Raw genomic sequence first — 20,495 nt, 5'->3', positions numbered from 1 at the left:
TAATCCATTGTCACATTAGGGGTGAGAACAGATAGGCTGCTCCTGCAATACTGCTAATGTTCAAAAAGGCAATTTGTTTAAAGGATGGGCACAGAAGGAGAAGGAAGTGGAGTTCACAAATTAAAAACTGCACAGCAGTTTCACTGCAAACCATCTACTAGTTATACAGTGCTATCCAATTAATCCATTACTCTTAGAAGAGGAATCCCTGTATATCCAGGTACAATCCTTGCCAAATATCTGGACACAATCATAGGCTTTTAGGATTACAAGTAACATAATAAAGGATAATGATCAAAAATTAAGCACACCGATGCAGAGTGCTTGGGTTAACTGAACTTGCCATGTGCACTGTAAAGCAGCAGCCTGTTAGGTTTAAAGTGAGATTAAGGAGTTGTGTAACCTGCAATTATGCTGGTTTTCATTAAAAAAATAAGATGATTTGGCTCAGTAGGGCCCTTCCTTATATTTACCTCTGTTTAATTGGATTTGGAACTGCTTAAACATCTTTGAGTTGGAGCTTATAAGAAGATGATCCCAGCTGTTTTTCAAAGCTTAAGACAGCAGGCAGACAACATGATCATGTCAAGACTCATACTAAAGCCTTAATCCTACTTTTTCATCAACTAGCACTACAGCTGAGTCTTTAACCTTCTAAATACTAAATGTGCTTTGGATCTCTCACGATACACTTGCTATCAAATGTTATTCTCTGATAATATTCATTTTTGCTTCCTTTCCAAAAAGTGCTTTTTAGAATAGGCTCTTTATCTGAGTTTGGTGAGCTAGAGTGTAAGACTGTATTTTCAGTCCTTTTATTGTCAGTCCATTGAAAAATACTGCTTATAAACTTGCATGTATTGAAGTCTGTTTTTCTCTATGGGCGCAACGCAATGTATTGACATGGAATTCATATTGCTGTAATGAATAATCAACTATACTAGGAACTATTTTTCACTGTACATGAATAACTAGATTGAATATATTTTGTTTTCAATAAGAAAGAAAAAGAAAAACTTTAGTTTCATTCAGATCTTTTTTCCTAGGAATTGTCACTACGAACAAAAGAAAATTTTCCAAATTTCCAGCCTCAAAACTTGCATTATCTTGTAGCAGTGCATTATTTACTTTACTAATCCTGAGTTGAAAAGAGATTAAATATTCTAATGAGTAATTCCTGCATCTGTAAATAGTAGCCATGCAATGCAACAACCTGTGTTTCCTTTCCTTTCCTTTCCTTTCCTTTCCTTTCCTTTCCTTTCCTTTCCTTTCCTTTCCTTTCCTTTCCTTTCCTTTCCTTTCCTTTTCCTTTCCTTTCCTTTCCTTTCCTTTCCTTTCCTTTCCTTTCCTTTCCTTTCCTTTCCTTTCCTTTCCTTTCCTTTCCTTTCCTTTCCTTTCCTTTCCTTTCCTTTCCTTTCCTTTCCTTTCCTTTCCTTTCCTTTCCTTTCCTTTCCTTTCCTTTCCTTTCCTTTCCTTTCCTTTCCTTTCCTTTCCTTTCCTTTCCTTTCCTTTCCTTTCCTTTCCTTTCCTTTCCTTTCCTTTCCTTTCCCCTTTTTTTCTTTTCTTTCTCTTCTCTTTTTCTTTTCTTTTTTTCCTCCTCTGTCAGGTAGTGCTCCGATTTGTCCTGGTGACACAGGGCTGCCAGCAGGAAAGCAAGCGTAGTTAATGCTCAGCTGCTCAAACCAGTCAAGCAAGGTAGCAAGTCCCAGCTGTGCTACTTGATGTTTTTTGATTGCACCTAGTCCTCAATCTGTGAACTGTTTTCTGGACTTAGATTCATCAAGCTCTGCCGCTTTAAAAACTCATGCAGGCAGGCATCCTAGGATATGCCATTATAAGCTGCTGCCAGGGGATCTTCTAGGAGATAAATGGAATCTGTGTGAAGTAAATTAGTGTGAACCAGTCAATCTGTGTGTCAGCCTTGAGCCACATCCATGGGTAACTAGCTTGCTGACTGAAAAGTCCACTGTCTTTTGCCAATCAGAGGTCTCAGCCACCAGGAAGCAGTCCTATACAACATTAGTTTCTTGGAATAATTCCTGTTTGACCAGCTAGTGAAACTCTTCAGTATACGGATCTGTACTGCTTGAGTTTACTTACTGCTTACAATTGAACTGAAAATCTTTTAAAGTCAGATAACATTTTAACAGTAGGGAGCATCACAGAAATGTCTTGGAAATAAGTACTTCCACTTTCCTACAGCAGCCATTCAGCAGAGTCATGCTGTGCTGCAGTTGGCTTTACCTCCCTATCAGTAATACATCTCCAAGGCCATAATGCAAAAGAATAACAATAATCTGGCCAGAAGAGGTTAATAAAGAGGCTCTGTGTAGGTTTTTTTTCATGGATTAAGCTATTTGGACAGCTTTGATCGAGAGATGGGAAGACTATAAAAGCTGCAACGCTCATTATGCACGGGGATGTGTCAGTGTCATAACTGTGCTGCACACTTTGATTCAGTTTTGGTTTTAAAAGCAAATTGATGCAATCTACAGCAAGAATTTCTCTGTAGAAAGGGACTGAACCAGAATCCTCTTCAAGCTTCCTGATTAATGATTTTGTATTTGAATAACAAATCAATCATGAAATAATAATTCAGTGCTGTCATTTACACAATTTTTAAAATAAGACATATTTCTTTGTTGGTTTTTTAGGTGCTACTGACACAGTGATAGGATTCACACCTGCACTGTGTGCTCTGCAGCACCATTGATCTAATGTACAGAAACGGGGGAATTTTGCAGCATTTCTTCAGAAGAAGGTTCTTCATCCTTGGTGGTTGGTGGCTGGGCACTGGAACAGGCTCCCCAGGGAAGATAGCTCAAGAAGAGTTTGGATAATGCTCTCAGGCACAGGGTGGGATTCTTGGGGGTGGCAGGGCCAGGAGTTGGTCTTGATGAACCTTGTGGGTCCCTTCCATCTCAGCATATTCTGTGATATTTTTAGAAGTTTGGATAGGCAAGGAAATGCTGTAGTTTAATTTAAAAAGAGACTGACTATCTAGTAACTAACAGTTTTTGGCTTTCTTTACTAATTCTGTAACTATTTTTTTTCCCTATTGTCTCCCAGTCACTGGTTGGAAAAAAATGAGAGAGGGATAAATGAAATTGATCAAATAATTCAGTCTTACATCATGTTTGATTAAAAGACACACTTAGGGAAATTGGAAAAGAGAAATTTAGGCTTTCTAGCCAGAGGACATTGAGAAGAAGAAACATATATAACAACAGTATATAACAACAGAAGAATTAGTAAAGGCAGTGTGGGGTTGCATTTTCCTTTTTCAAATCCTCCCAAGTTTTATAGAAGCTTGTGCTTCAGAGCTGTGCAGTAGATGCTGTGTGGAATTTTATGGGAAAGTATTTTATTTCTTGCAGCAGAACCCACAGAGACAAATTTAACTAGTTAGGTGTTTTATAATATATACTACACAGAATACATGGATAGAATCTGCTATAAATCACAACTAAGATCAGGACAACTGCTTTAAAATTGAGTGAATGTTTCATTGCACTAATGAAACAAAAATGGGATGTCCTTTGAGAGCGTAATTTGTTACATGCCATTATATTTTAGTTGAGAGAAGTAGGGAAGTCCCTCTGGGTGAATAAAACTTCAAGGTATATTGGGAAAAGAATCACTGAAAATTTCAATTTTTCTGTCTGGAGGAATGCTGCCCTCCTATACGAGGAGAGAGGGAAATGGACTTTTGAGGGGTTTGGGATATGTTAAAACCTTTCTCACATGCAGAAGGAAAATTGTTCTTTAGTTGCAATTCACTTGGCAAGTGGCATGAGCTGTGTTTGCAGGTGCCTTTGAAGTGTAAGAGCCAGCACGTGGGTTGGTTGTTCTGCAAACTGAGCTCTGCCACGTCATATCAGGTCCCACTTCTGCAATTGTTGTAATGGATTTAAGTTACAGGACCTTCCAGTTTCACTGGTTCCATACTGGCTTTTAAAAATTTTCATATATTGCAACATTCACTTCAGAATAATAATGGGTTTCTCTAGGTTAATACCTTAATCTTTCTTTAATACCTTAATCTTTCTTTTTTAAAGTAAAATGAAAAAAAAAAAAAAAAACAAAAAAACCCCAAAAAACTGGGCCAGTGTGATATTTAATCGTCAGAAGATAACAACCAGCCATTCTCAATTAAATGACAACTACATACAACCATGCAGATTTTTTCAAATGACACTAAAATTTATGAAATGACTGGCATCTGCTGTCTTCTGTCAGTGAAATGAATTTTTGGTTTGTAGAGCCTGAGAAATGTCTAGAAAAAAATAGGATTCAATTCAATAAGGATGAGGACAGGGATCTAGATTGAGGTAGGATTAATCTTCTAGCAAAGAGACGGGATGGGGAAGAAAAACAAGATAACAGTTTCTCAGGAAAGAATCTGGATTGGAGCATGAGTCAACAGCATTCCTGGCGTGGCAGCACCGGGGAGTATCAGCTGTGCAGCCTGTGAGTGATCCCTGAGCTGTGCTCAGCACATCGGGGCAATTCCCCACCAGCCAGATCCTGCCTGCTGGGACCCTGCTTGTGGGGGCAGAGCGGGAGCTCCACCTGCACGGTGTCACCTCAGTGTCTGCCTTCCTGTGTCTCTGGGATGTGTGCAGTTTCTGCTCATAGTTCTCTTGGCAGCTCGTGAATATATTTTGCCTTTCTTGTTATATTTGTGAAATAATCTTACCCTTTTAGTCTGGCTGGAAATACATGGAAAAAGTGAAGTAGATTGGGACCCATCCATCTGGAAAAGAGAGAAAACAAAGGATTTCAGGCACACAGTAATGGAGAGAGTGTGCTCTGCTTGTACCTGTGCCTTTTCTCAAACAAGAAGTTGCACGTGAAGCCACAGCGAATAGGCAGACAAACAAAGTGAGGTGCCCTCCTGTGTGATAAAAATATGGAGTTTACCATGTCAAAGAGTTAGGATGTAGGATGTTAAGGATGCAAAACTTTCACATTTGAGGAAAAAATGAAATTTGCGGAACAGAAATATACTGTGAGTTATTATGGGCAGGGAAAAAATTCTTTGTAATTCCTTGAGTTTCAAATTGGACTTTAGGAGAAATTTCTGGTAAAGTATTATTTTATGGTTGTTGGACTCTTAACACTGGCATTTTTTAGTCTCAGCAAATATGGCTGTTCTTATACTTTTCATTAGATTTTTATGATATGTATGAAATATGCTTTTAAAATAGTACTCAAAGCATTTATTGCTCCATCAAGCTTCTTAGGTATAACGCAGTAAGTGCCTGTAGAAGCCAAACAGCTCAGAAGTGACATTGCAGCATAGTAGTTTTATCTATGTACAAAAATAAAGCAATATCACCATTTTGTTTCCCTTTACAGATTTTTTTTTGCATGCAGTTTGATGAAAATTCAGGTTGCTTTGTATTCCATATTGAACCTTAAATATATTTATCACCTGTATCTTCTCTTGCCTAATATCTTTGAATGAAAAATATTTTTTGTTATCCTATCCAGTTGTTTTGAATGAGAAAAAAGTTGATGTTTTCCCTGCAGACAGACTGTCTTTGAGTTAATAATCCACTTTATCAATAACACAGGCATCTCATCAGAAAATGCTAAATGTTTTATTTGCCTGAGGTATGCAAACTTCTTTCTCCAGTGTGTCTGCCCTCTAAAAATGCATATGCAGAGCATGTTTTTGAGACTTTAGTTGTTGGGTGTTTCCAGAGTGGAACAAGGCTTTTCAGAGTTTTAACCAAACGTGTGGAAATAAATGACCATGATGAGTTGTTGCTGTATTTGGAGATTAGGCTGTATTCACAAAGAACAGCTTCCACAGTTTGTTCAAAGACTCTTCTTTAAAGATCACTAGTCTGTGGTATCTTTCTGGAAATTGTTTGTTTTTATTGTGTGGAGTTGTTTGAAATATTTTGAAACTAGATACATAAATGTTTCATTAAATACTATGATCTTATGACATTTCTTTACTATTCTAAAACCCATATCTATTTTAATGACTTTTTCTGTTTCAATAATGTAAGAGAATGGGTATCAAGTTCAGTAAACAAGTCCTAAGAGCTCATTAGGATGCATCAGAAAAAAGAATACTACAATTCTCAAGATTGATCCTGTGCAATGAAGATTTATGTCATCTTTATAAGCTAAGTTCAAGGTCATTTGCTTCAATGAAATATGTCCTTTTACCTTATTTCCATGCTAACAAATGTAATCTCTACTGTCCATGTAACAATGGAAATGGCACTGCACTGAAGAGAAAGAAAATGTTATTGGAGCTGTAATATCAGAAATGTTTTGTAACTTGCTTATGACTCTTAGATTTGGGGCTCATTTCTACTCTATTTATGTCACTTTGACTACAGAGCTTTCAAAGGGAAGGAAAAGTAATTTTAAGGTCCATTTAAACCCAAAGTAGGACAGAGTGTCTTCTGAATAAAGATGACACTGTTTATATTTAAATAACTTAAACTCCATCAGCATCCTCAGTATAAGTAATCCTCAGAACACTCCTTCTCCCATTGCTATTTGTACATAAAATCTTATTCTCCTAAGAGAACATGCAATAAAGTAGGTGTTAGTGCTGACTTTTTTTTTATATTTTTCCTTGATTACATAATGCCATCTTTAGTTTCACTCTTTATTTGGGCCAGACTGTACTTTCGTTATTTTTAACTTTCCAGTTCCCTTTGTTCTTCTATGATCTTTTAAAGAAACCTTTCTTTTTCAGTTGAGCATATAACGTGATGTTTTAGGAAAGAAAGATCTGAAGGTCTCTGCCTTGGTCCCTTTCTTGCTCACTGCATGCACTCATTATGTAACTTCATAAACCAGGGTCTTGTGAAGTTTATTTGCCTGCTTTTGTCTAGGGAGGTGTGTGTACTTCTGAGCAGGTGGCAGGGCTGAGGGAGACTTCCCTTATTTGCACCTTATTTGACCCAATCCCAGCCTGTTTGCTGCTTTACTGAAACAAACACTTCCCTCCCTTCACTCACACTTGCTGCACTGCCTTCTTTGACAGCTGTTTCTGCACAACTTGTCCAGAGTTCTGTCTCTGTTCCCATGAAAACCCTTTCCACTCCTTTCCACTCTCTTTAAACTGTTCCTAATGACCAGCTATTACTGCAAGTGTTTCATGCTTTTTGGCATTTTTCAGCTCTATCAGCTCTGCCTGTCATTCCTTTTCTTCTCATTTTTGTCTTTCTTGGCTTTTAATGACTCCATCCTTTCCCAGATTTCCCCAAATCTCTGCAGTATCTACTCAGATACATCAACTGGAAATTCTCCTGCTTTGTCCAAGCATCTTGCTGTCTTGTCTTGGTTTCTTTCTTGTTCATTTCTCACCTTCCTCATGAGGTACCTCGTCTGTGTATAGACCTGCTTCTAGCTGGGTTTCTTTTGTTATGCTCTGAGTTTCCTCCCAGCTGAATCCTGGACCTTCACAAAGAGCACTGTTCAGTGCTGTGCTGTAAAATCCAGCTGGTCAGTTGAAATTGTCTGACCTGTCCTTCCCTCTTTGCTCCACCATGAGAGTTCTTGGCTGGGTGAAAATACACAGTTTGTTTTGAAAGGCTAATTCTGAATTTTTGGTGACTAATATTAGACTAAAATAGACAGGTCTTGTGATTTATTGCTTTCTCTCCAAAGGCATAGCTGTACTTTTTGTTTTCTCTCTTTCATCACAGGGTACTCTGTTGGAAATTTTCCTATTGTTCTACTTCAGAGTAGTTCTGACTTCTAAATTCATGCAGCTGTAATGACTCAATCTGTCCCTCAGCACAGTGCAGCTGACTCCAGTGTATGAAGAACTGTTTTAGGAAAACAGTGTTCTAAAAATTTGGAATAAGATTATTTTGTTTTTAAATACAGTATGAATACTTATATATTCCAATTTTTCTTTCAAAGGGGGAATCTTTACTTAGTGCATTTGAAAATTATTTAAATGCTGTAAAAAGAGAAAAGCACGGATATCTTTAAATACATTTATTCCTTTATATATGATGGCTTTTTTATGTGTGAACAAGAACATTTGTTATTTGTTACTGTAATTGTTCTTTAATGTCAACTCGCCCCATGCGAGTTACTCTGTCACCACTTCCTGCTTTACCTGGGCAGGATTTTACATACTGTTTTGTTGCTATCCAAGGCAAATCTTTTAAGCAAAATTTACTGTTTAGTTGGTTTTTTCAGGTGAAATGCATGATCTCACTATCATGAATTTTATTATTTACTATGTTTTAATATTACATTTTCAAGGTTCTAATTCCATAATAGTATTGAAGCCCTGATTGCTTCAAACAGACTCTGTGTAGTTGCAGGAATCAAGAATGATGGAACCTTTTGGTGACCTGGGATCAATAGCTGCAAACCCATGGCAGGCACAGAGCACTGAAGTGGAATATATGTCTTTTGAGCTCCTCATGTCTGCATACTGCCCTGAGGCCTTGTTGATTCACTCACAATCTTGGAAAATGTAAATAGGTGTTTAAATTACATAATCCTTCAGCAAATATTCATTTAGTCTAAAAAAACCCATCAGAATTTATAAGGGATTTCCTCTTTTGAAAAGAAGATGGAAGAACAAGGAGATTATGCATAGTTGTTGGTATCCTCATCTCCCAGAAGTCTGGAACTTTGCTTAGTTTTCTAGATATTACCAAAAAAAATAAGTGTTTTCTAGCCACTGCTATTATCTTAGGGAATAGGATCAGCTAAGAGTTTTAACAGGACAGAAAAATTGAGATCTAGTCTTTACTGTGCTATTCTGTAATATACTGCTTAATAATTGTACTTCATCTTCATGCTATATTTGTGGCTCCATGTAGAGATGTGAAGCAGAAGAGAGGAAAATGGACTTTGACAAGGGAAATACCTCTCTTCTGCTCAGGAAAAGTTACATGGGATTTGTTCAAAAGCCAGGTGAATTAAAAAGTCATATATAGACAGGTAATTTTTTCCCTGAAAATATTTGTGTGCTCTGAAATGAAAATGATTTTAGCAATTACGTAAAGCATGTAACCAAATTTGGTAATCTTTAAACTGCAACTCAGTCTGGGTTTCACTGCACTTTGGAATTATCAGTAGTTTTCTTACACATTCCAGCTTGTTGTATACAACATATTTTCATCTTAAAACATACACTATTTCTCTCCCTGCTGAATGACTCCAGTAATTACAAAACCATCTAATTGATCTTTTATGTTGTTTACTGGCTTCTTTGGTGAAACAGACAAGTATTTTTTATGACTTCTAAATCGGTTTATTATTTTAGGAGTCTGTAAGAAAAACTGGTTTTCTATTTTGAAGCGACCTCATTTAAGCTGATGTCTCAAACTTCACCCTGCGTACATTCTTGTCTGCAGATTTTTCAACTGTCCTGTAGGTATATATAATTAGCTTGTGTTTCTGGGGTTTTTTCAATCTATTATTTGTGTTTACAAATTATGTCTTCAGCGTTGAATGCTCTGCAGAAAACCAAGAAGTGTTGATTTCTGCATACATTACATTTCTCCCTCCCTGTGTTTGTTTTTTTTTTATTGCTCCAGTCAGTGTGCTGAAGCATGACAAGAGCTCCAACTCGGCAAACTTCCAAGATGTGGAGGATACGCCTGACAGATGTGTCTTGGAAGAGTCTGAGAGTCCAGGTGAGAGGCATTTGAAGACAGCCACCAAGTATCAAGTGATAAATCTGACACAGCTTTTGGGTCTGTAAAAAAAGACACATTGTAATGCTGTTTCCTTTTTAGCAGCTGCAATGTCAAATTAATGGTCACCTCCAGGGGTCACAGTGTGGAGCTGTTATCCTTTCCTCTTTCATCAGGAATTCAGGTCTTGGAAAGGATAAAGGCTTTATGACCAAAAAGAAAGCTGACACTACTAGTTCATTATAATTACTTTTGGACTATACTGCTTACTTAATATATGTACAATGTCTGACCCTTTGAAGGTAGCGTGAGATTATGAAAAATTGGAAGTACTGTATATACTGCAGCTGAATGCAGCAGTGGACACTCAAACACCGTATCTCTGGAGGAAAGCAAATTGGTGGCATTAAATAGCTTGATTCTTTCCCTTAAATCAGCTCACAATCATTATTTCATTTTAATGACTCTTAACATTGATTCAGCTAAATACAGGAACATCCATAAAGTGCATCCTTTTTGGTATCCGAAAGATTTATCTTCATGTAGTTTCATTATCTTTCTCATTATGGAACATCTACAAAATGTATTAAATTAATCCCAAAAGGAAACAATTAAATATAAATTGTATTGAGTCACAGCTGATTAAAAACATTCTGTGCGACTAAATACTAAGATCTTTTAAGCAAACTGTGAGCTTGACCCATATACACCACACACATAACCTGCACATAGTCCTCATTAGTGAAAGAGTTAAACATCTTTTTTCACTTGGTATTTTCCCTCCTGCTTTATCTGGTTTCCCTGTACCCTCCTGCATCTTTGTGTGCTGATCCGTGTATCATATTTTTGATTCATCGTCTCTGCGGCCTGTCAGCTTAGTTAAGAGATTTCCAAATCTTGCAGCCTGTGCTGACAGGGGGCAGCTGCCAACAGTCCCCTGATCCTTCCCCAAGGAACGCTGCTGAGATTTAATTTTCAGTCAAAGGGTGCAGTCTGAAATCCATGTCAGGTCCCCTAAGTCATCTCAGAACCCGGATAGGACCCATGTCTGGGGGATTATATTTCAGCACACTCCACTCTTCCAAGATTCCTTGGGAGTTCAACTACTGTCATATACCTGATTTGAACTACATTTCCTTTTCATCTTTTCCAGAGAAATGAACACCAGTATATGTTACAATAATTGAAACCAATGAATTGTAAATCTCTATTCATTTTAGGGCCACATAGACTTGAACTCAATGTTGTCCAGCACAAACCAGCATGAGATTTAGAAAGAAATAGATAATGTACTGAGAAAGGAGCCAGGTTTGACAATCTGTGGTGTTTTGTATCTCCTTCAGAAACTGTCTGTAGTCCCTTCAACAGCAATTATGGGCCAAAATATGGATTGTCCAATATTTGATCAGTTTTGAAGTGAGAAAGGATTAAAGGGAGGTGGCACTACAGTGTTCAAGGGAGAATTAATGTACCATAAAGATAACACTAATTTTAAACTTAAATTAATTCTCTCTGGCAAAGTGTACCTGTTCGGATGGGAACTTACATATCCAATTCTGCCCTGTGCATATCTCTATGAAGTAATGGAAGGAATAAAGCTTGTCAGGAGATGAATATTGACTGGCAAAAATACATGTTGATAAAGCATCCAAACTTAAAAACTGAGTTCCAATCGGTCCATCTGACATCATTAAACTAGTAATAAACAATGAATTACTCTGGCTTTTGTTTCTGTCCGTTCCTGCATTTTAAGACATCTTGTCTTATAGGTCTGAAAACCTCAGGAGATTTCACTACTGGTCTCACTGCTTTCCACTGAGAATTTGTGGCTTGGTTGTCATGGAGACATCGTATTTCTCCAAGAATTGCTCATATTGATCCGTGGACAGGCGTAAATGGCCAGGCGAATGTGAGGAGTAAAGGGGGTTGGGCAGTACTATAAAATGACCAGAGGTTATGGGTCGGAAATAAGCTCATAGCAAACACTTAGGCAAAGAGAAAGAAACAGTTTCATTTTGTTTCAGGATTTCGTTTTTGCACTTTATGCCATTGTCTTCTTTCACTATAGACTGAAAGAAACTTGTTAGTCACTTGTCATGTCAGATCTTTGGTGCTTGTCCTGACACAGCTGTCAGCCTTCCAGCTCTGTGCAGTTCAGGGACACACAACAAAGAGCTAGGAACATGAATTATTTATTGCTCCTTGTGCGGATGAAATTCTGTGATAAGAAATTAAGACACTTCTGACAGAAGTGCTTGCTTGAAAGGAAAGATTTGGTAACACAATACATTTACTTAAAGCTTACCATTTACTTTTAGTAGCAAACACTGAAACAATAATATGACAGTCAGTTGGCTATGATTTTCTCAGGTGCTTTAACTTCAAATCATGGAACCTGAGAATGCTTGGGAGGTCAGCATTTGGTTTGGTGAAACCTGTGACTTAAGAATCTCTCTCACACATATTTAAAGTCTGAGCAAACTTACAAACTTATAAATTAAGTTTTTATTCATAAATCTATACAGAGTCCTGTGCTTCACTTACAAGATGTTGTCAAGGATACAAAAGTGATGTTAAGAGATATATTTATTTTATTATCTCTTCTGATGAGGAAGAAGTGAAAATTTGACAATATACCTGGAAGGAATTCCTACTATTCCTAGAAAGGGTTCTTTATTACAACTTCTGCCAGACTGACGAAGGCTGTAGAGCAGCCTTTAACACATCCCTCTGTACATTATGTTTTTTGGTGATGACAGGTGCAGTCTCTTACCTTGACATTAGAATGAGCTTTATTTTCAAAGTGATCTTTGTTTTCAAAAATCACATGAAGCTTACTCTGTTTGCTTTACTTTCACATTTTCTGTGTCTGCACATGTTCTCACTGCTCTGCATGTGGGCCTCCAGCAATTGTAGGAGGCAGATACTCAGATGAATAGCAGGAATCCATTTGACTACCCAAGACACCAATCCAAGATTTACCTGTGATTTCTTGTGTTTAATGTGTGATCTGAACTACTCTCAGATAGGTAATGAAACCCCTCAACCTGCACTTTTCTCTTGGATAATTCACAGTAAACACTTTTCACAAGTGATGGACACAGGTAAATATCAGACTGCGGTTTCTTGTCTAAATGAAATGGATTTTAGTTTCTCCCTTCATGTGGCTACAGGCTGCCATTATCTGTGATAGTGGCTCATGTCTATTTTGGGCCCCACACAGAGGAGATGCTGGGCTTCTCTCCCAGATGCCTAATAGTAGGTTTATCACTGCCATTTTTCCCCACATGCTGAGGACCACTTCTGTTTGACATGCAAAGCCTTGGCTTTTCAAACTTGTCTCTGCTCTGGCCTTGAATGTAGTAATCAGATAAGAATTGCAACAGTTTTTTTGTAGAGCTTGACTTTTAATCATATTAGTCTCCCATAAAGAATGCATTATCCCTTAAAGTGCTTCTTTTTTAAAATAAATGCTCCCAGCAGTTTTCCATTTTACCAGACAAATTTTCCACATTTAAGGAAACTGAAAAAGAAACTGAAAGTGAGTGTCCATGTATGTGTTAGTTAGACTCTTAGGTCTGAGCTATTCACCTGAGTTTTCTTGTACAAACAGTGGTGGAAAATTTCTACCCCCAGATGCAGATCATCTTGTGCAAAGGAAATTGCTTGAAATGGTTCCTAAGGGGATTGAAAATGCTCTGAATTTTGTTAGTCAAAATTTAAGAGGATTGTAGCAGGACTAAACACAGCTTTAAAGTGTCTTACTTTTCATATGTGGAGCAGTCCCACTAAGGGGGGTTCTGCAAGTGCAGCTCCTGTGGGAAAAAGTAATAGATTTGAGCTGAAGTCACCAGAAACCATGTAGACAGAGATGCCTCTTCCCTCTTATTTTCCCCAAAAGACACATTGCAGTAGAGCAGGAAATAGACTATTACTTCACGTGGTAATAAAGGGAAACTGAGCCTCATTAATGGAAGATTGAATTGGAAGCTGTAGATGGAAAGTACAGTGTTTTCCATCTTTTGAATAGAAACCACATCAATGGTAAAACCCCTGTGTGCTTATGGCCTTAAGTATCAGACAGTCTCTGCCTGACTCTCTGCCTGGTCCCTTCTGCAGCTCATGATCTCTCCCATCCCTTCATTCCAAAACCATTGCACATATTAAATTTTCCTTCTCTTAAATTTTTCACTATTGAGGACAGAATGTAGTTCTGTGTGTATAACAGATAATAGGAAAATCCAAGCAATTTTCGCTGTCTTGCATAATTGCTTGTCCCATTTGGAGACCTTGGCACAGAGATGGGAAAGGTCTCTGGCTGCTCCTGAAATGCACTGTGTGAGAGACAGAACTGCAGCAAATAGAAATAAAAATGTATGAGGAACACCAGATTCTTATTAGCCACACTGTGCTTAAAAATACAGCACTAAAAGTCTGACTGTCTTGTTATCAGGCAATTTATAATTGCTGCATCAAATATTCGCTTACCAGCTCCAAGTTCCATCCACTGAAGAGTGTTTTTAAAATCAGCATTGTGTCACCTCTATGACTGTTGATCAGAACACAGGCAGAATGTAAAATATTCAGTAAATTTCCAGGCACAAAGCATTCTAGAAAGTCATTATTTTCTGTGTTTGCATCCTCATGGAAAGCAGGAGGCAGTAAATGAGGACCTGGGAGTGGGGTGCTGGAGGCTGTTGCTGGTGAAGGGGCATGAAGCAGGCAGAAGATGCAATGCACTGGTCACAGGCACTGATGGCCCAGGGACTCTGTATAGAATGTCAGTGCCCAGGATTTATTCCAGAAAGAATTGTCCTGGAATTTCTGGTGTAGGCCTGGATGAATTCATCATAATTTCACTGCAGTAGATGTAATATCATATCCTATCAGTGTTCTGGGTTACTGGAATCATGACACTCATGTGTTTTGGTTTGATTTGTGATTCTTCTGTTTGCTTTAGATTTTGAGGTTTTTTAATAGCAAATTAAACTTCTGTAAACTCAGAAGACTGCCTAATAGACATCAAGAAAATGTGTGTGTCTCTGTGTCTATGATACAGATGTACAGAAAGGTCATAGATAGTATGATAAATTTACAAGGTACTCATTAGACCGGAATAAAATAATGTGGGCTGCTTTCTCAGTGTTCATATACTCATGAAAAGCATAGTGGTACCTGGTTGAACAGTATTTCTAATGCAGGTAATATTTAAAATTCAGGTGGTAAATATTACCATACATCAAATTAAAAGAAATCATGAAGGTAAAATTTGGTGATTGAAAGCTTTTCTGTGGAATTCTAATATGCCTTGAAAGGATTAAAATATAACATTAGTTTTGTTTACAGCTATTGTAGGATTATTTCTGCTTATATAATTTGACAATTAATTTTGCAGAGGAAACATAAACCCCTATTAATTTAAAATAGAAATTCACTTTCTGCTGATCCACTGGACTGCTTTCCTTTGAAACAAAAGAAAGGAAGAAGCAGAAATCTGTGCAGGAGAAGAGTTTTGAGGAATGCCACACATTCTCTTGAGCTGTTTTGGGTTGCATATTGCTTCCTGTGGTGTATCAGGTATAATGGGAACAGTCTTCTGGAGGTAGATTGCTGGACCTTTTAATATGAGGGTGCTGAAAGTTTCTATTCCATTACAAAAATTATAGAGTTTGTTACTCTATAAAAAGACTGTAAAATAGCATATATTTTAGTACCAGAGTCTCAGCTGTTACCTCATATTGTGAAATCATTAAGCCTCAAATTGTAAATCATTTAGAAATCACCCATTTCTTTTCCAGATGACATGAAGCCTCATCCCTGGATATCTAAGGTGTGCTCCTGTAAGGTGTGTTAGAAAAAAACCGCTGAGAAGAAAGAATTAGAAGATGTAGAAGGACAGCCAAGAAATAGAACATAAATGGTGTGGTGGATATGAAATGGCTTTTTGTTTTTCTAATGGTACCTTTACCAATTCATTTTCAGAAGAAATACATTCCATAAGATCAGCTTCTTTTGGCTGATTTATGGGCTTCAATTCACACTTTCATTGCTAATACAGTTACATGTATTCAACTAAATTTGAGTAGTTTTGAAATAGAAAATATCAATTCTTCATTTTTAGATATCATTCACTTGTTTATGTAGTGATCTTTACAACTTTGATTGCCATTAAACAATTATATCTATTTTAGTATTGGTTTACATGCATTAAATTTAAATTTTTCCCTCTCCTTCCTTCTGACTTCTCTTAACAAAAGCATTTTAACACTGAGCAAAACCAAATGCATTTCAAATAATTAGAAAACTTGTTTTCACCAAAAAGAGACATTCACTATTTGAATTAAACATGGAATATTTAGAAATAACTAAAATACAAAGAATGATTTGTGCACAGGAGAGAATGGGAAATTGATAACAAATCTGATCAGGTCTAGGATGCAAATTTTCCTTTTCTCTAAGTACTACCATTACCATCATCTGTAGAAATGCAGTACCAGTAAGGAACTGGAGAAGCCCATTGGGTTCCTCTTCTGAAATTATATACTTAATTGAATATCAATTTGAGTTCATTGGGAAAAGCAGTTATACCTTTTTTACTTTATTTTTTCCTTAAAAAATACTTTGTTGTATTTGCAGAATATATGCAGCTGATTAGACCCATTTATCACCTTATATCCTGTGGGACTTAAGCTGGTTTGACAAATAATGGCTGCTCAGAGCAGTAAGCTCACTTTCTTTGTTGCAATAGTTGGAGTGCAGCCGAAGGCAAAGGGTCTTTGGGTGTGCCTTGTGGATCTGTACCTTATGGTGGAAATCCTGGTCTCATTTATCCTTTCTAATTGCCACGTTAGCCATAAGATCCCTTAACTGGGAGAGTGAGATTTTTTCTGTGTGCAAAGATTCTCTGGCAATGACTCTCTTTTTTCCTTGTGGGGAATTGTCACGGCCGCAGGAGTGATCAAACCTGGTTTCTGTTGCCACAATATGGTTTGAATGAAGCAGACATGAAAGCTTCTTCCTTCTGGTTTTTATATCCTGTAAGTCCATGTCCCTCAGTGCCCTGCAGTGTACGGCCCTCTGACACACTGGGTGGTGGAAGGGCATTGTGAGAAGGACTATCCCAGATTTTATTCAGCTAAAGAATATGTAATTCAAGTTGGTTGCAATCCAGAGAAGATAAAGATAATTAATGTTATTTTGTCTGTGACTGTGAATACCATGCAGAAAAATGGCATCTTGGGGCAGAAAAGTCAATGGATTTAATACATTTGGTATTTTTCAGAAACAATTTCCCTTGTTCATAGAAGGCGTTTTCCTCTCTAAAATGAATCTTTTGTTCATATGTGGTTGTATTTGAATTATGGTGACTGAATATTGAATGCTATGGCTTCATTCTTGCATTTCTTGTGCTGGATGCGTGGAATAATATCATTGATGTATTTAAACTTGCACAACACAGCTGAGAGCAGAACATGTCTTTAGCTGACATATATCCTCCTCTTAAATTTTGTGGCTGAACTAAGAAGGTAAAAATAAAATGGTAAATATTCCTACGTGAACTTAGCAGCCCTACAGAAAACTTGCAGTCAGTAGAACAAAGTGCAAACAAAAGATGGACCCATGTCCTCCTTTGCTCCTCTTCCATGTAAACAACCACATCCAGCTGTTGTAGCGTGTAAAAAGTCCATTCACAACAAGCATCACTGCTTTGCACCAGATCTGCTCACTTGGGCCAAGATAACAAATCTTTTGAAAACTCTTTCATCCAGACATTTCAGAAATGGATGTGTTCAAGGAGGTCTCATAGCTCAAGGAATTGGCATTGTCCATAACACCCAGTAGTGCTGTAGTAGCAATTACATTTGTGCAACATGATATTTGATTGCTTGTCTTTAATTCTGCAAAGCAGTGCACATCAGCAGCCTGCCAATACTGCCAGCCCTCTGGAATGGTTTGTGCAGTGATGATTGGTGTTTGGCACATGCTTGTGCGTGCTTTCTGCTAATTATCATTACAGGATCAGTAAGGTAAGGCAGCAACTTTTTTATTAGGTACATTTATTTCTCTGTAAAGCAAATATATTCCCCTTGTCTTCTGGATGTCTTTCAAACAACCAACTTTATAATATGTGCTCACAATGAACTCACTCAGAAAAATCTTTTTTGCAACAAAGTGACAATTTCAGAGCTGAATACACAAATACAGGTGAACTTCCTGCAATAGTTTCTTGTAAGCCAAACTGAAGAAGTATTTTATGTAAGTGTGGTCTGATGTACCACTGCATCATGGAAGATGGTGTTTACTACAAAGTTCCAAGGCAATTAAGAACATATTTTTCTATTTTGTTACTCTGAAGGAATGCTGTCAAAAGGAAAAGTATGCTAATATTTTTGAGTAGTTGTTTAAATTTTAAGTGAGGGGTAAAAAATCCATGAATACCTAGACTGAGTAAGGAATGTGGTGTTTTGGTGTGCCTTGGATTTTTTGCTATACAGAAGTCACGGGGTCCAGTGCCCTGTATGGCCCAAGGTGTGGTTTCACAGTCAGGGGATTTCTCCCCACGCCAGCCTCAGGCTTCTGTGTCCCCTCACTTAGGATTGCACTACTGCTTGTGTGCACAGGCTGTGCCAAGGCAAGCACTGGCCTCAGTGCAAAGACCAGAGGAGGAACAAGCAATCCAGAGTGGAAATGTGAGGCAGTTCACACAAAATGAGCGTGAAATTGAAGTTTAGAGTGCTGTGTGCAGGGATCTTACTTAAACATAGATGTCTGGCTTTCAAATCCTATAAACATTTTTCACATTACGTGCATAATTCATTATATTATTTAAAAAAATTAAAAGTGAATGAATTCATACTGCTTTAGTATAAGATGAAATCAAAACTCTTCAGCATCTCTTTTGTTTGAGGGATTTTGAATTTTCTGAATAATTAATACTTGGTCTGACTGATCATACTGAGTGGTCACTGACTTATCCTGTCTAGAAACCTCCCTAAAGTTTGAACTGTTCATTTATATCTCCAAAGCCAAATATTGTATTTTGAAATCTCTTGTGCCATTTATATTTTAATTTTGATCATTATAATAAACTGCTTCCATTTTGGAGTTGTATTTTGTGGAGTAATGCCCTTCCCTAATCCAATGAAAGATGTTCTCAAAGAACATTGGTGTAGGACTTGATGAGATTGTGTTTGAAATAACAAAACCACTATGCAATTGGGCTGAAAGATCCAAACAGCAGGAGTTTAGCAAGGGGAATGGTTTTGCAAGTCTGACTGAGTTGAAGTGTTGAAAATTCAGAAGAGAAGGGGCCAGTTCAGTAAGCAGCATTACCTCTGCCCAGAATTTTTCTCCTTTTGGAGCCATAAGTTCTCTGAAGGCAGACAGGACAGTGAGCTCCAGCACAAATCCCAGAGTCATTGTGCCAATGCTGAAAATCATTGCACCCACGTGTGTGATGGGGGATCTGTGAAGACAAAGTCCCGCTTCTTGTAATGGATATTTCTGCTGGATTTTGCAGGCCGTACTTCTTGGATGAGAAAAGAATTTTCCAGCAGAGAAATTTCAAGGACTGGTCTTCCTCTTTTTCCCACCTCATTGAATATGTAATCTGAACTGCTGGAGAAAGTTCTCAGCATTACTGTTAGCCTTTGAGTTGGGGTATAATTTGAATTCATAGATCCCCAAACCGAAAATTCATCAATTTTACTTTTGGAGAGATAGTTCTGAACTTGGATGCAGCATAAAATTCACACAATAACCTGGGAAGGTCTTATTGGGGCCCTTGGGAAGTTTGTTTCTTGAATGACACCTGCTGGAAAGTCTGCAGTGTGTCTGAGAGTTGTGCTGTGGGACAGAGGCGTGTCACAGCAAGAGCACCTTCCCTGGCCTCTGAGGGATGTGGCTGTGATGGGTGAGTACAAACAGAGCTGCCAGGGTGAAGCAGCGTGAGTTGCTAAACAATGTCGAAGATTATGAAACCTAACAAACACCTGCTAAGTTTTTTGAGAGCAGACTGTGCATTAGACAAAATTTCTTAGCATTTGATTACATTTATCTTTTTCTTTCATGTACTTCAAGAAGGTTTCACTTCGGAATACAGAATTGTGCTGCCTGAATTTACATTGTGCCATGCAAATATAGCAATAGAAACTGTTTTTCTTCTGCAATATTCTCAATAAGACAGTTGTGAAAAATAGCCTCACTGGAGTAAGTCGTATATATAAGTAGTATATGTTGTTTCTTTAAGTACTTTAGTCCCTCCAGTTTTGCATCAATTGGCAGATTTTTTTTCTCTTTTTTTCTTTTTTTTTTTCTTTTTTTTTTTTTTTTTTTTTCTTTTTGGTAATTGGAAACTTAATACTCGTCAGAAAATTATTAACAATATCCAAAAACAGTGATATTTTCCTTATTTATTTTTAGATTTGACCTAATAATGTATGATCTTTTTGATAGTAAGATGTGGGGAAATCATCCCCTAAATCATCATGAATTTTCCACACAGAAACTCAGGGTAGTAAAAGATTCTGTTCAGTTTCAGAACTGTATTTTCTGTCATCACACTGATCTGCAGACTTACAGCTCTGACCAGTAAATGTAACATACAGATTTTTGTTGTTTGTTTTGGTTTATAGTCTTCCTGCCATGTAGATGGCAGCAGCACTCAAGCCTTGAAATTCACTTCAGCTTTTTATTGAGTTTGTTCAAAAAAGCATTTAAGAATATTATTGCTGAGACTGAATTGAAAGCCTGATTACTTTAAAGATGGGTATCAGTTTAGTAACATGTGCCTCTAAAGAAGCTTTGTAATACCAGTGTTTCAAAGATACTAAGTCATACCTGTCTGTGTTAATA

General features: G+C 37.5%; 1 protein-coding gene across 5 annotated transcripts in view; it reads left to right on the top strand.

The window, feature by feature from the left end:
- WDR72 (WD repeat domain 72) overlaps positions 1-18,752 on the top strand; it is a 99,587-nt gene extending 80,835 nt beyond the window's left edge. For all 5 annotated transcript variants that reach the window (XM_063412540.1, XM_063412539.1, XM_063412541.1 and 2 more), the window contains 2 exons: positions 9,543-9,641; positions 15,440-18,752. In XM_063412540.1, the coding sequence (XP_063268610.1) occupies positions 9,543-9,641; positions 15,440-15,495 (155 nt within the window). In that variant the 3' untranslated portion in view covers positions 15,496-18,752. The remainder of the gene's footprint in view (positions 1-9,542; positions 9,642-15,439) is intronic.
- Positions 18,753-20,495: the final 1,743 nt, after the last annotated feature.

Source organism: Prinia subflava, chromosome 15 (assembly GCF_021018805.1).
Source record: "Prinia subflava isolate CZ2003 ecotype Zambia chromosome 15, Cam_Psub_1.2, whole genome shotgun sequence".
NCBI lineage: Eukaryota > Metazoa > Chordata > Aves > Passeriformes > Cisticolidae > Prinia > Prinia subflava.
This window is presented reverse-complemented; position numbering and strand designations above follow the sequence as displayed.